We start from the raw sequence: 13,314 nt of genomic DNA on the forward strand, positions 1-13,314 counted from the left end.
GTGAAATCACTCGTTCAGGTATTTAACACCTGCTACACTCAGGTGTTAAACGCACATATCGACACGTGGTTGTTGGTCTGTTCCTGGCCGGAGTTTATGCCATAATTCCTTCTTCCAGGACGATGTTAGATCCACTTAATTGATACCTTAGTGATTCGGTCGTGTAATAATTACGGGTGTTAGGGTTATACTGGTACTTCAGGACCTGGGACCAGGAGATATATCTTGGGGCTCTTAACAGAGTCACCTTCCCCTGTAGAGGTGCTCTCATGGATGATGTCTCTATAGCTACCTCCTGCACTCTTGTATAGTGTCCATGTACCCTGTACCCATCTACCCTCCTGCCTCTAGTATAGTGACCTTGGTCACTCCTGGCTCTAGTATAGTGGCCTTGGTCACTCCTGCCTCTAGTATAGTGACCTTGGTCACTCCTGGCTCTAGTATAGTGTCCTTGGTCACTCTTGCCTCTAGTATAGTGACCTTGGTCACTGTTGCCTCTAGTATAATGACTTTGGTCAGTCCTGGCTCTAGTATAGTGACCTTGGTCACTCCTGCCTCTAGTATAGTGTCCTTGGTCACTCTTGCCTCTAGTATAGTGTCCTTGGTCACTCTTGCCTCTGGTATAGTGACCTTGGTCACTCCTGCCTCTAGTATAGTGACCTTGGTCACTCTTACCTCTAGTATAGTGACCTTGGTCACTCCTGCCTCTAGTATAGTGTCCTTGGTCACTCTTGCCTCTGGTATAGTGTCCTTGGTCACTCTTGCCTCTAGTATAGTGACCTTGGTCACTCTTGCCTCTAGTATAGTGACCATGGTCACTCTTGCCTCTAGTATAGTGACCTTGGTCACTCTTGCCTCTGGTATAGTGTCCTTGATCACTCTTGCCTCTAGTATAGTGACCTTGGTCACTCTTGCCTCTAGTATAGTGACCTTGGTCACTCCTGGCTCTAGTATAGTGACCTTGGTCACTCTTGCCTCTGGTATAGTGTCCTTGATCACTCTTGCCTCTAGTATAGTGACCTTGGTCACTCTTGCCTCTGGTATAGTGTCCTTGATTACTCCTGCCTCTAGTATAGTGTCCTTGGTCACTCTTGCCTCTAGTATAGTGACCATGGTCACTCTTGCCTCTAGTATAGTGACCTTGGTCACTCCTGGCTCTAGTATAGTGACCTTGGTCACTCTTGGCTCTAGTATAGTGACCTTGGTCACTCTTGGCTCTAGTATAGTGACCTTGGTCACTCCTGGTTCTAGTATAGTGTCCATGGTCACTCCTGGTTCTAGTATAGTGACCTTGGTCACTCCTGGTTCTAGTATAGTGTCCATGGTCACTCCTGGTTCTAGTATAGTGACCATGGTCACTCCTGGTTCTAGTATAGTGTCCATGGTCACTCCTGGTTCTAGTATAGTGACCTTGGTCACTCCTGGTTCTAGTATAGTGTCCATGGTCACTCCTGGTTCTAGTATAGTGACCTTGGTCACTCCTGGTTCTAGTATAGTGTCCATGGTCACTCCTGGTTCTAGTATAGTGACCATGGTCACTCCTGGTTCTAGTATAGTGTCCATGGTCACTCCTGGTTCTAGTATAGTGACCTTGGTCACTCCTGGTTCTAGTATAGTGTCCATGGTCACTCCTGGCTCTAGTATAGTGACCTTGGTCACTCCTGGTTCTAGTATAGTGACCTTGGTCACTCCTGGTTCTAGTATAGTGACCTTGGTCACTCCTGGCTCTAGTATAGTGACCATGGTCACTCTTACCTCTAGTATAGTGACCTTGGTCACTCTTATCTCTAGTACAGTGACCTTGGTCACTCCTGGTTCTAGTATAGTGACTTTGGTCACTCCTGGTTCTAGTATAGTGACTTTGGTCACTCCTGGTTCTAGTATAGTGACCTTGGTCACTCCTGACTCTAGTATAGTGACCTTGGTCACTCCTGGTTCTAGTATAGTGACTTTGGTCACTCCTGGTTCTAGTATAGTGACCTTGGTCACTCCTGACTCTAGTATAGTGACCTTGGTCACTCCTGGCTCTAGTATAGTGACCTTGGTCACTCCTGGCTCTAGTATAGTGACCATGGTCACTCCTGGCTCTAGTATAGTGACCTTGGTCACTCTTGCCTCTAGTATAGTGACCTTGGTCACTCCTGACTCTAGTATAGTGACCTTGGTCACTCCTGGTTCTAGTATAGTGACCTTGGTCACTCTTGCCTCTAGTATAGTGACCTTGGTCACTCCTGGTTCTAGTATAGTGACCTTGGTCACTCTTACCTCTAGTCTAGTGACCTTGGTCACTCCTGGTTCTAGTATAGTGGCCTTTGTCACTCTTGCTTCTAGTATAGTGACTTTGGTCACTCCTGGCTCTAATATAGTGACCTTGGTCACTCTTGCCTCTAGTATAGTGACCTTGGTCACTCCTGGTTCTAGTATAGTGACCTTGGTCACTCCTGGTTCTAGTATAGTGACTTTGGTCACTCCTGGTTCTAGTATAGTGACTTTGGTCACTCCTGGTTCTAGTATAGTGACTTTGGTCACTCCTGGCTCTAGTATAGTGACCTTGGTCACTCTTGCCTCTAGTATAGTGACCTTGGTCACTCTTGCCTCTAGTATAGTGACCTTGGTCACTCCTGGTTCTAGTATAGTGACCTTGGTCACTCCTGGTTCTAGTATAGTGACCTTGGTCACTCTTACCTCTAGTATAGTGACTTTGGTCACTCCTGGTTCTAGTATAGTGACTTTGGTCACTCTTCCCTCTAGTATAGTGACCTTGGTCACTCCTGGCTCTAGTATAGTGACCCTGGTCACTCCTGGCTCTAACACCATGGATTGTATCTCTTTCCTCACTCTATCTCGCTGATATTAGCCATGTGGAGGTCAACATATTGCGGTGATATGAGGCATGAGGCTCGTGACCTCACACTCCATGATGGAGATGAGGAACATGAGGAACATGAGGAACATGAGGAACATGAGGAACATGAGGTGCTTGCGGGAAATGTTGACGATTATCTGTATAATTAAGGTGATGAAAATGTGTCGTGGTGGAGGTATTGTGTTGGGGATGTGTCATGGTGGAGGTATTGTGTTGGGGATGTGTCATGGTGGAGGTGTTGTGTTGGGGATGTGTCGTGGTGGAGGTATTGTGTTGGGGATGTGTCATGGTGGAGGTGTTGTGTTGGGGATGTGTCGTGGTGGAGGTATTGTGTTGGGGATGTGTCGTGGTGGAGGTATTGTGTTGGGGATGTGTCATGTTGGAGGTATTGTGTTGGGGATGTGTCATGGTGGAGGTATTGTGTTGGGGATGTGTCATGGGGGAGGTATTGTGTTGGGGATGTGTCATGGTGGAGGTATTGTGTTGGGGATGTGTCATGGTGGAGGTATTGTGTTGGGGATGTGTCGTGGTGGAGGTATTGTGTTGGGGATGTGTCGTGGTGGAGGTATTGTGTTGGGGATGTGTCATGGTGGAGGTATTGTGTTGGAGATGTGTCGTGGTGGAGGTATTGTGTTGGAGATGTGTCGTGGTGGAGGTATTGTGTTGGGGATGTGTCGTGGTGGAGGTATTGTGTTGGGGATGTGTCGTGGTGGAGGTATTGTGTTGGGGATGTGTCATGGTGGAGGTGTTGTGTTGGGGATGTGTCATGGGGGAGGTGTTGTGTTGGGGATGTGTCGTGGTGGAGGTATTGTGTTGGGGATGTGTCGTGGTGGAGGTATTGTGTTGGGGATGTGTCAAAGTGGAGGTATTGTGTTGGGGATGTGTCGTGGTGGAGGTATTGTGTTGGGGATGTGTCGTGGTGGAGGTATTGTGTTGGGGATGTGTCATGGTGGAGGTATTGTGTTGGGGATGTGTCGTGGTGGAGGTATTGTGTTGGGGATGTGTCGTGGTGGAGGTATTGTGTTGGGGATGTGTCGTGGTGGAGGTGTTGTGTTGGGGATGTGTCAAAGTGGAGGTGTTATGTTGGGGATGTGTCGTGGTGGAGGTATTGTGTTGGGGATGTGTCATGGTGGAGGTGTTGTGTTGGGGATGTGTCATGGTGGAGGTGTTGTGTTGGGGATGTGTCATGGTGGAGGTATTGTGTTGGGGATGTGTCGTGGTGGAGGTGTTGTGTTGGGGATGTGTCAAAGTGGAGGTGTTATGTTGGGGATGTGTCGTGGTGGAGGTATTGTGTTGGGGATGTGTCGTGGTGGAGGTATTGTGTTGGGGATGTGTCGTGGTGGAGGTATTGTGTTGGGGATGTGTCATGGTGGAGGTACTGTGTTGGGGATGTGTCAAAGTGGAGGTGTTGTGTTGGGGATGTGTCGTGGTGGAGGTATTGTGTTGGGGATGTGTCAAAGTGGAGGTGTTGTGTTGGAGATGTGTCATGGTGTAGGTATTGTGTTGGGGATGTGTCATAGTGGAGGTATTGTGTTGGGGATGTGTCAAGAGATGCTGTTTGAAGCAGTTGGAGTGGTCCTGCATGCTGAAGTAGCGGAGAAGAGAACAAACAGTGCGAGACGGCTCAACTCTGGTATGTAAATTGGCTCAGTTGACGGAGGTAAGAAAAGTTTGGAGAGATGGAAGTGTGTGGAGGGAGGGAGGGAAGTGTGTGGAGGGAGGGAGGGAAGTGTGTGGAGGGAGAGAGGGAGGCAAGTGTGTGGAGGGAGGGAGGGAAGTGTGCGGTGGGAGGGAGGGAAGTGTGTGGAGGGAGGGATGGAGGCAAGTGTGTGGAGGGAGGGAGGGAAGTGTGTGGTGGGAGGGAGGGAAGTGTGTGGAGGGAGGGATGGAAGTGTGTGGAGGGAGGGAGGGTAGTGTGTGGAGGGAGGGAGGGAAGTGTGTGGAGGGAGGGAGGGAGGGAAGTGTGTGGAGGGAGGGAGGGAAGTGTGTGGTGGGAGGGAGGGAGGGAGGGAAGTGTGTGGAGGGAGGGAGGGAAATGTGTGGAGAGAGGGAGGGAAGTGTGTGGAGGGAGGGATGGAAGTGTGTGGAGGGAGGGAGGGAAGTGTGTGGAGGGAGGGAGGGAAGTGTGTGGTGGGAGGGAGGGAGGGAGGGAGGGAAGTGTGTGGAGGGAGGGAGGGAAGTGTGTGGAGAGAGGGAGGGAAGTGTGTGGAGGGAGCGAGGGAAGTGTGTGGAGAGAGGGAGGGAAGTGTGTGGAGGGAGGGATGGGAGTGTGTGTGGAGGGAGGGAGGGAAGTGTGTGAAGGGAGGGAGGGAAGTGTGTGGAGGGAGGGAGGGAAGTGTGTGGAGGGAGGGAGGGAAGTGTGTGGTGGGAGGGAGGGAGGGAGGGAAGTGTGTGGAGGGAGGGAGGGAAGTGTGTGGAGGGAGGGAGGCAAGTGTGTGGTGGGAGGGAGGGAGGGAGGGAAGTGTGTGGAGGGAGGGAGGGAAGTGTGTGGAGGGAGGGAGGGAAGTGTGTGGAGGGAGGGAGGGAAGTGTGTGGTGGGAGGGAGGGAGGGAGGGAAGTGTGTGGAGGGAGGGAGGGAAGTGTGTGGAGGGAGGGAGGCAAGTGTGTGGTGGGAGGGAGGGAGGGAGGGAAGTGTGTGGAGGGAGGGAGGGAAGTGTGTGGAGAGAGGGAGGGAAGTGTGTGGAGGGAGGGATGGAAGTGTGTGGAGGGAGGGAGGGAAGTGTGTGGAGGGAGGGAGGAAAGTGTGTGGAGGGAGGCAGGGAAGTGTGTGGAGGGAGGGAGGGAAGTGTGTGGTGGGAGGGAGGGAGGGAGGGAGGGAAGTGTGTGGAGGGAGGGAGGGAAGTGTGTGGTGGGAGGGAGGGAGGGAAGTGTGTGGAGGGAGGGAGGGAAGTGTGTGGAGAGAGGGAGGGAAGTGTGTGGAGGGAGGGAGGGAAGTGTGTGGAGGGAGGGAGGGAAGTGTGTGGAGGGAGGGAGGGAAGTGTGTGGAGGGAGGGAGGGAAGTGTGTGGTGGGAGGGAGGGAGGGAGGGAAGTGTGTGGAGGGAGGGAGGGAAGTGTGTGGAGAGAGGGAGGGAAGTGTGTGGAGGGAGGGATGGAAGTGTGTGGAGGGAGGGAGAGAAGTGTGTGGAGGGAGGGAGGGAAGTGTGTGGTGGGAGGGAGGGAGGGAGGGAAGTGTGTGGAGAGAGGGAGGGAAGTGTGTGGAGAGAGGGAGGGAAGTGTGTGGAGGGAGGGATGGAAGTGTGTGGAGGGAGGGAGGGAAGTGTGTGGAGGGAGGGAGGGAAGTGTGTGGAGGGAGGGAGGGAAGTGTGTGGAGGGAGGGAGGGAAGTGTGTGGTGGGAGGGAGGGAGGGAGGGAAGTGTGTGGAGGGAGGGAGGGAAGTGTGTGGAGAGAGGGAGGGAAGTGTGTGGAGGGAGGGAGGGAAGTGTGTGGAGGGAGGGAGGGAAGTGTGTGGAGGGAGGGAGGGAAGTGTGTGGTGGGAGGGAGGGAGGGAGGGAAGTGTGTGGAGGGAGGGAGGGAAGTGTGTGGAGAGAGGGAGGGAAGTGTGTGGAGGGAGGGATGGAAGTGTGTGGAGGGAGGGAGCGAGGCAAGTGTGTGGAGGGAGGGATGGAAGTGTGTGGAGGGAGGGAGGGAAGTGTGTGGAGGGAGGGAGGGAGGGAAGTGTGTGGAGGGAGGGAGGGAAGTGTGTGGAGGGAGGGAGGGAAGTGTGTGGTGGGAGGGAGGGAGGGAGGGAAGTGTGTGGAGGGAGGGAGGGAAGTGTGTGGAGGGAGGGAAAGAAGTGTGTGGAGGGAGGGAGGGAGGGAAGTGTGTGGAAGGAGGGAGGGAAGTGTGTGGAGGGAGGGAGGGAAGTGTGTGGAGGGAGGAAGGGAGGGAGGGAGGGAAGTGTGTGGAAGGAGGGAGGGAAGTGTGTGGAGGGAGGGAGGGAAGTGTGTGGAGGGAGGGAGGGAAGTGTGTGGTGGGAGGGAGGGAGGGAGGGAAGTGTGTGGAGGGAGGGAGGGAAGTGTGTGGAGGGAGGGAGGGAAGTGTGTGGAGGGAGGGAGGGAGGGAAGTGTGTGGAGGGAGGAGTTAGATAGGGGGAATATGGACAGTAGGAGACAGGCAAGGATCAGTGCTGAAGTGTGTGGAGGGAGGGAGCGAGGCAAGAATGTAGAGGGAGGGAGGGAAGTGTGTGGAGGGAGAGAGGCAAGGATCAGTGCTGAAGAAGAGAGGAAGCGAAGGCTGTAATCCATATATCCACCAAATCAAATTTTGGTCATACATGTTATTTTCTACAAATGAATATTTTCCCCTCCAAATGTCGACTGTTCTTAACCTGCTAACTCTCAGGAGAACCCTCCCGGTGCAGCAGGATGTCAGAGACGCTGGTCTTAAACACAGACAGGGGCCTCGTAGCCTGGTGGATAGCGCGCAGGACTCGTAATTCTGTGGCGCGGGTTCGATTCCCGCACGAGGCAGAAACAAATGGGCAAAGTTTCTTTCACCCTGAATGCCCCTGTTACCTAGCAGTAAATAGGTACCTGGGAGTTAGTCAGCTGTCACGGGTTGCTTCCTGGGGGTGGAGGCCTGGTCGAGGACCGGGCCGCGGGGACACTAAAAAGCCCCGAAATCATCTCAAGATAACCTCAAGAAGACCGTCTTCCCCGCCACCTTCCCTCCAGGCTGGAGAGTACCACTGAGAACAATCTTCAGAGACTGAGGTGTTTCCCTCAGCACTTCCCAGAGAGGAACGGGCCGTGGGGGACGCAGCAAGTCACAACCCACAACTAAGGCTACAAACCTAAGAAGTTATATATAAAAATAAATAAAATAAAATGTTTATTTAGGTAAGGTACATACATACAATAAATTTTTACAAAGATTGGTTGACTTATAGGTAGAGCTAGTACATACAATGCCTAAAGCCACTATTACGCAAAGCGTTTCGGGCATTGGGGTTCTGGGAATATAGTTTTAAGTTGGATGAAGGGAAGTATTGGTGTCAAAGTATTGATGGTGCTGAGTGGGCTGACCTTCCAGCTAGTATTATCGAGACAGGTTAACAGTTTTCAGTAATAGACTTTAAATATTGGGTAAGCACGTGTGTTGTGAGAGGGGGTCGGTGGGGGGGTGGGAGGGGGGGTAGATGTAATCAGGACTAATTCACATGTTCTTAATGACTGTCATCATCTGAGTTCGCTAGCTGCTTATCCTAAAGTTTTATGCTTTTCCCATATCTGAAGTGCGATTAAGCCCCTTTGTACTTGTTCCCAGGCCAAGGACCTGTCAAGCATCAACAATCTCCTCTAATACAGATTCTCAAGGGGTAATCCGTGTATATATTTAGCTCTGATATGTAGTTCTTTGTATGATATAATTTACTTCCAAGTTGTGGGGGAAATGCCTGGATAAATGTACGAGAACTGGAACTTAATTCAAAGCTACTTTAAGCTAAGCATGCAAAATAAAGCTGAGAAAAGTCTTTAGCTGGGTTGTAAGGCCAGCTGCTCCTCTTGTCCTTGATGCAGGTAAATGGGCTGTAATGAGTAGGTACACTTCTACTGGGTACACAAGGGTATTGATTGAAGAACCACAATGTCTCTGTTGACATTTCAACACATCAGCATTGTATTTATACAATGGATTAAATGATAAACAACATTACAATGACTGTAATTACTGGTTCAGTTCTAGAATCAATAGATCTAAACAATACACAGTGACCCAGCTCTAAAAATATTGCAGCCAATAATGATATTACACCAGTAAATATAACTAACAACTAGTTACATGATTGAAACAAGATTTATATGCAAATATGCAAGTAAATGATAATTTAATGATAATTGTGATAGCAATTGATAAATTATAATGATTCATTATGTAAACATATATTCATACATATATTCAGATTTAAATTGAAAATAATAACAGATGCTTATTGGATTGATGGGGTACTGTGTCCCCGCTGCTTAGCGATTCACAATTTTATGTAAGTATATTAAGGTTATGAAGCATGCAACTGGCCAATTTACGCTCTAAAAACACTTAATAACTTATCCAGAATTGAGAACCGGCGCCCTCTGACAAGTTGGCAGATTTATGATCTCTTGATGAGATAAGGAACAGTATTTTGATGGTATAACAGCCTCGCTGCAGTGATTAGATACCGCCCCTGTAGCGTCTATCTTGGATTAAGATATGAGGTGGTGGTGGAGAGCGACCCCACACTCGTGGTGAGCCACTCTCTCTACTCTCGTATTTAGATAAATATATCAGTAATTCGTCCTGTTTTTTAACACAACACCTTCCTGACTATCTCAGGGACCTATTTTAGTGTGTTATCACTGGGGATTAAGATTAGTTTGTGCGGTATTGTCTTGTGAAGATCTCAAGCTCCATCACATGTCGTTCACTCTGGATGTAAACAAAACGATCAGCGGCTCCGGGCGGTTACTCTCCCTCCCTCACAGTGAGGAGCCGTGAGGGACGCTGAGTAAAATAAGACTCATCAAGTTTTATTTTACTCAGCGTCGATGATGAAGATTGATGATGAAGATTAAGCCACCCAAAAGGTGGCATGGGCATGAATAGCCCATAAGTGGTGGCCCTTTTGAGCCATTTCCAGTATCAATAGATGATACTGGAGATCTGTGGAGGTGCGACTGCACCCTGCGTGACGGGAGATGTCTCCCGTCTACTCAGCGTCACCCCGTTCTCTTATTATATATGAACTAGCGGAAGTGCAGCCGTGGTGCTGGGTGCTCCTCACTCCCTCACAGTGAGGAGCCGTGAGGGACGCTGAGTAAAATAAGACTCATCAAGTCTTATTTTACTCAGCCTCACCCCGTTCTCTTATTATGTATGAACTAGCGGAAGTGCAGCCGTGGTGCTGGGTGCTCCTCACTCCCTCACAGTGAGGAGCCGTGAGGGACGCTGAGTAAAATAAGACTCATCAAGTCTTATTTTACTCAGCCTCACCCCGTTCTCTTATTATGTATGAACTAGCGGAAGTGCAGCCGTGGTGCTGGGTGCTCCTCACTCCCTCACAGTGAGGAGCCGTGAGGGACGCTGAGTAAAATAAGACTCATCAAGTCTTATTTTACTCAGCCTCACCCCGTTCTCTTATTATGTATGAACTAGCGGAAGTGCAGCCGTGGTGCTGGGTGCTCCTCACTCCCTCACAGTGAGGAGCCGTGAGGGACGCTGAGTAAAATAAGACTCATCAAGTCTTATTTTACTCAGCCTCACCCCGTTCTCTTATTATGTATGAACTAGCGGAAGTGCAGCCGTGGTGCTGGGTGCTCCTCACTCCCTCACAGTGAGGAGCCGTGAGGGACGCTGAGTAAAATAAGACTCATCAAGTCTTATTTTACTCAGCCTCACCCCGTTCTCTTATTATGTATGAACTAGCGGAAGTGCAGCCGTGGTGCTGGGTGCTCCTCACTCCCTCACAGTGAGGGTGCCGACAATGAATATTAATTAATTTATGTTATTTTTATTATCTATACAGATTATTGAGATAATGTAGGATTATAAGATAAATATATATTGGGTTTAATGATTGCTGGTAGTACTTATAGTACAAATTAATTCTTTATAATTGATTTGAAATAACCATCACTGGAAGTGAAATGATGTTCCAATGGTATTTCAATTAAGACAGCTTCTTTTCAAAGGTTCTAGATCCTTGAAGATATATAGACACGTAGGCATCCATGAGCATAATGGCGGACGTAACATGTTGGATTTAATAGATGTAGGGTGTTGATATAATGTATAATATACATATAATGATGATTCTGATAGGATTCTGAAGTAGGATATAGATGTGATATAGAAATAATCCATTTCTTAAATTATAATATTAAAATGCACGTCGACACCACAGACCTCTGCCCGTCACACTGTATGTATCGTGATACTCTGTCTGTCACACTGTATGTATCGTGATACTCTGTCTGTCACACTGTATGTATAGTGATACTCTGTCTGTCACACTGTATGTATAGTGATACTCTGTCTGTCACACTGTATGTATCGTGATACTCTGTCTGTCACACTGTATGTATCGTGATACTCTGTCTGTCACACTGTATGTATCGTGATATTCTGTCTGTCACACTGTATGTATCGTGATACTCTGTCTGTCACACTGTATGTATCGTGATACTCTGTCTGTCACACTGTATGTATCGTGATACTCTGTCTGTCACACTGTATGTATCGTGATACTCTGTCTGTCACACTGTATGTATCGTGATACTCTGTCTGTCACACTGTATGTATCGTGATACTCTGTCTGTCACACTGTATGTATCGTGATACTCTGTCTGTCACACTGTATGTATCGTGATACTCTGTCTGTCACACTGTATGTATCGTGATACTCTGTCTGTCACACTGTATGTATAGTGATACTCTGTCTGTCACACTGTATGTATCGTGATACTCTGTCTGTCACACTGTATGTATCGTGATACTCTGTCTGTCACACTGTATGTATCGTGATACTCTGTCTGTCACACTGTATGTATCGTGATACTCTGTCTGTCACACTGTATGTATCGTGATACTCTGTCTGTCACACTGTATGTATCGTGATACTCTGTCTGTCACACTGTATGTATCGTGATACTCTGTCTGTCACACTGTATGTATAGTGATACTCTGTCTGTCACTGAGAACATTAACTCAAAATAAATTCACCGTTCTGAGGATAATGTGTTCGCTTTTGTAACCATATGTGAAGGAAAGTTGGGTTCTGGAAGTCTTAACTGTAATCCCAGCAAGTGGCATCAGTCACTGGACGAGTCCAAGATCAGCTGTGTTTTTCCTCGTGTCATCAGGAGCCTTTGATCTGGTCTGGCACAGGATAGAGAAGATCTTCTGATGGCTGATGGAACATTAGAGCAGAGGTGCCATAGGCACAATCAGAGAACACTGTATAAACATCAGAGGTCCGCGGTTCTTCAACACCCTCCCAGCAAGCATAAGAAATATTGCCAGAACAACCGTGGACATTTTCAAGGGAAAACTAGATTTATTCCTCCAAGGAGTGCCGGAGTCCGGGCTGTGGTGGGTATGTGGGCCTGCGGGCCGCTCCAAGCAACAGCCTGGTGGACCAAGCTCTCACAAGTCGAGCCTGGCCTCGGGCCGGGCTTGGGGAGTAGAAGAACTCCCAGAACCCCATCAACCAGGTATCAACCAGGTATCAACCAGGCTAGGCCAGGTCATGTGTGTGCACTCCCAGCAACCTGTCCTCTTACATAGAACGTCGCTTTTCGCTCGTAGGCGTTTCATAAGGCCAAAAATGGTCGTACTAAAAAATGGAAGCGGCTCGCGAAAGTGACATGTAGTCCCGTTTTCTGTTTTGGGTCCGCTAGTAGGTTAGGATAAGGGCACTTTAAACTGGCCGTTTAAACCATTAGGAGGACGGGCTGGTTACAGAGAGTATCAGTCATGAGCAACCAACCACAGTAAACCACTTGTAGGAGCACAACAGACGTGAAGGTAGCAGAGTGGGATAATCAAACTCCACAAATTAAATATATATATATATATATATATATATATATATATATATATATATATATATATATATATATATTAGTATATTTTGGTAGCAGTCTTTCCTGTAGACATATATTATTAAATATGACCGAAAAAGTAAGATTAATAATTCTAACACGAATTTTCTCAATCTTTCGTACATTACGCTTCACTGTTGGAGGTAAATCAAAAATCACTTCTCCAAAATTCATTTTTATTTCTAGTCTGACGCGACACGGGCGCGTTTCGTAAAACTTATTACATTTTCAAAGACTTCACAAATACACAACTGATTAGAACGTATCTCTGATTTTATATCTACATTTGAGTGAGGTGGTAAGGGTGATGTGGCATTAACACAAGACAGAACAGGAGGGGATATTAATAGGGTATTAAAAGTATCAACACAAGACAGAACAGAAACAATGGGTATTGAATAGAAGTGTTTGTAGAAAGCCTATTGGTCCATATTTCTTGATGCTTCTATATTGGAGCGGAGTCTTGAGGTGGGTAGAATATAGTTGTGCAATAATTGGCTGTTGATTGCTGGTGTTGACTTCTTGATGTGTAGTGCCTCGCAAACGTCAAGCCGCCTGCTATCGCTGTATCTATCGATGATTTCTGTGTTGTTTACTAGGATTTCTCTGGCGATGGTTTGGCTATGGGAAGAGATTATATGTTCCTTAATGGAGCCCTGTTGCTTATGCATCGTTAAACGCCTAGAAAGAGATGTTGTTGTCTTGCCTATATACTGGGTTTTTTGGAGCTTACAGTCCCCAAGTGGGCATTTGAAGGCATAGACGACATTAGTCTCTTTTAAAGCGTTCTGTTTTGTGTCTGGAGAGTTTCTCATGAGTAGGCTGGCCGTTTTTCTGGTTTTATAGTAAATCGTCAGTTGTATCCTCTGATTTTTGTCTGTAGGGAT

General features: G+C 48.1%; 2 protein-coding genes across 2 annotated transcripts; one reads left to right on the top strand and one right to left on the bottom strand.

Annotated features, from left to right (window-relative positions):
* Window positions 1-333: 333 nt before the first annotated feature.
* LOC138364330 (mucin-19-like) lies at window positions 334-2,817 on the bottom strand. The gene has a single exon (XM_069323933.1). It carries the CDS (start codon window positions 2,815-2,817, stop codon window positions 334-336), a length of 2,484 nt encoding a protein of 827 aa, XP_069180034.1.
* A 103-nt stretch (window positions 2,818-2,920) lies between these two features.
* LOC123757341 (uncharacterized) lies at window positions 2,921-4,507 on the top strand. The gene has a single exon (XM_069323934.1). It carries the CDS (start codon window positions 2,921-2,923, stop codon window positions 4,505-4,507), a length of 1,587 nt encoding a protein of 528 aa, XP_069180035.1.
* The last annotated feature ends 8,807 nt before the right edge of the window (window positions 4,508-13,314 follow it).

This window comes from Procambarus clarkii, chromosome 13 (genome assembly GCF_040958095.1).
Source record: "Procambarus clarkii isolate CNS0578487 chromosome 13, FALCON_Pclarkii_2.0, whole genome shotgun sequence".
NCBI lineage: Eukaryota > Metazoa > Arthropoda > Malacostraca > Decapoda > Cambaridae > Procambarus > Procambarus clarkii.

What these genes read in the sequence shown, in the direction of transcription:
- LOC138364330 (XM_069323933.1), bottom strand. Translation starts at nt 2,817, where the DNA reads ATGGTGTTAGAGCCAGGAGTGACCAGGGTCACTATACTAGAGCCAGGA.
- LOC123757341 (XM_069323934.1), top strand. Translation starts at nt 2,921, where the DNA reads ATGGAGATGAGGAACATGAGGAACATGAGGAACATGAGGAACATGAGG.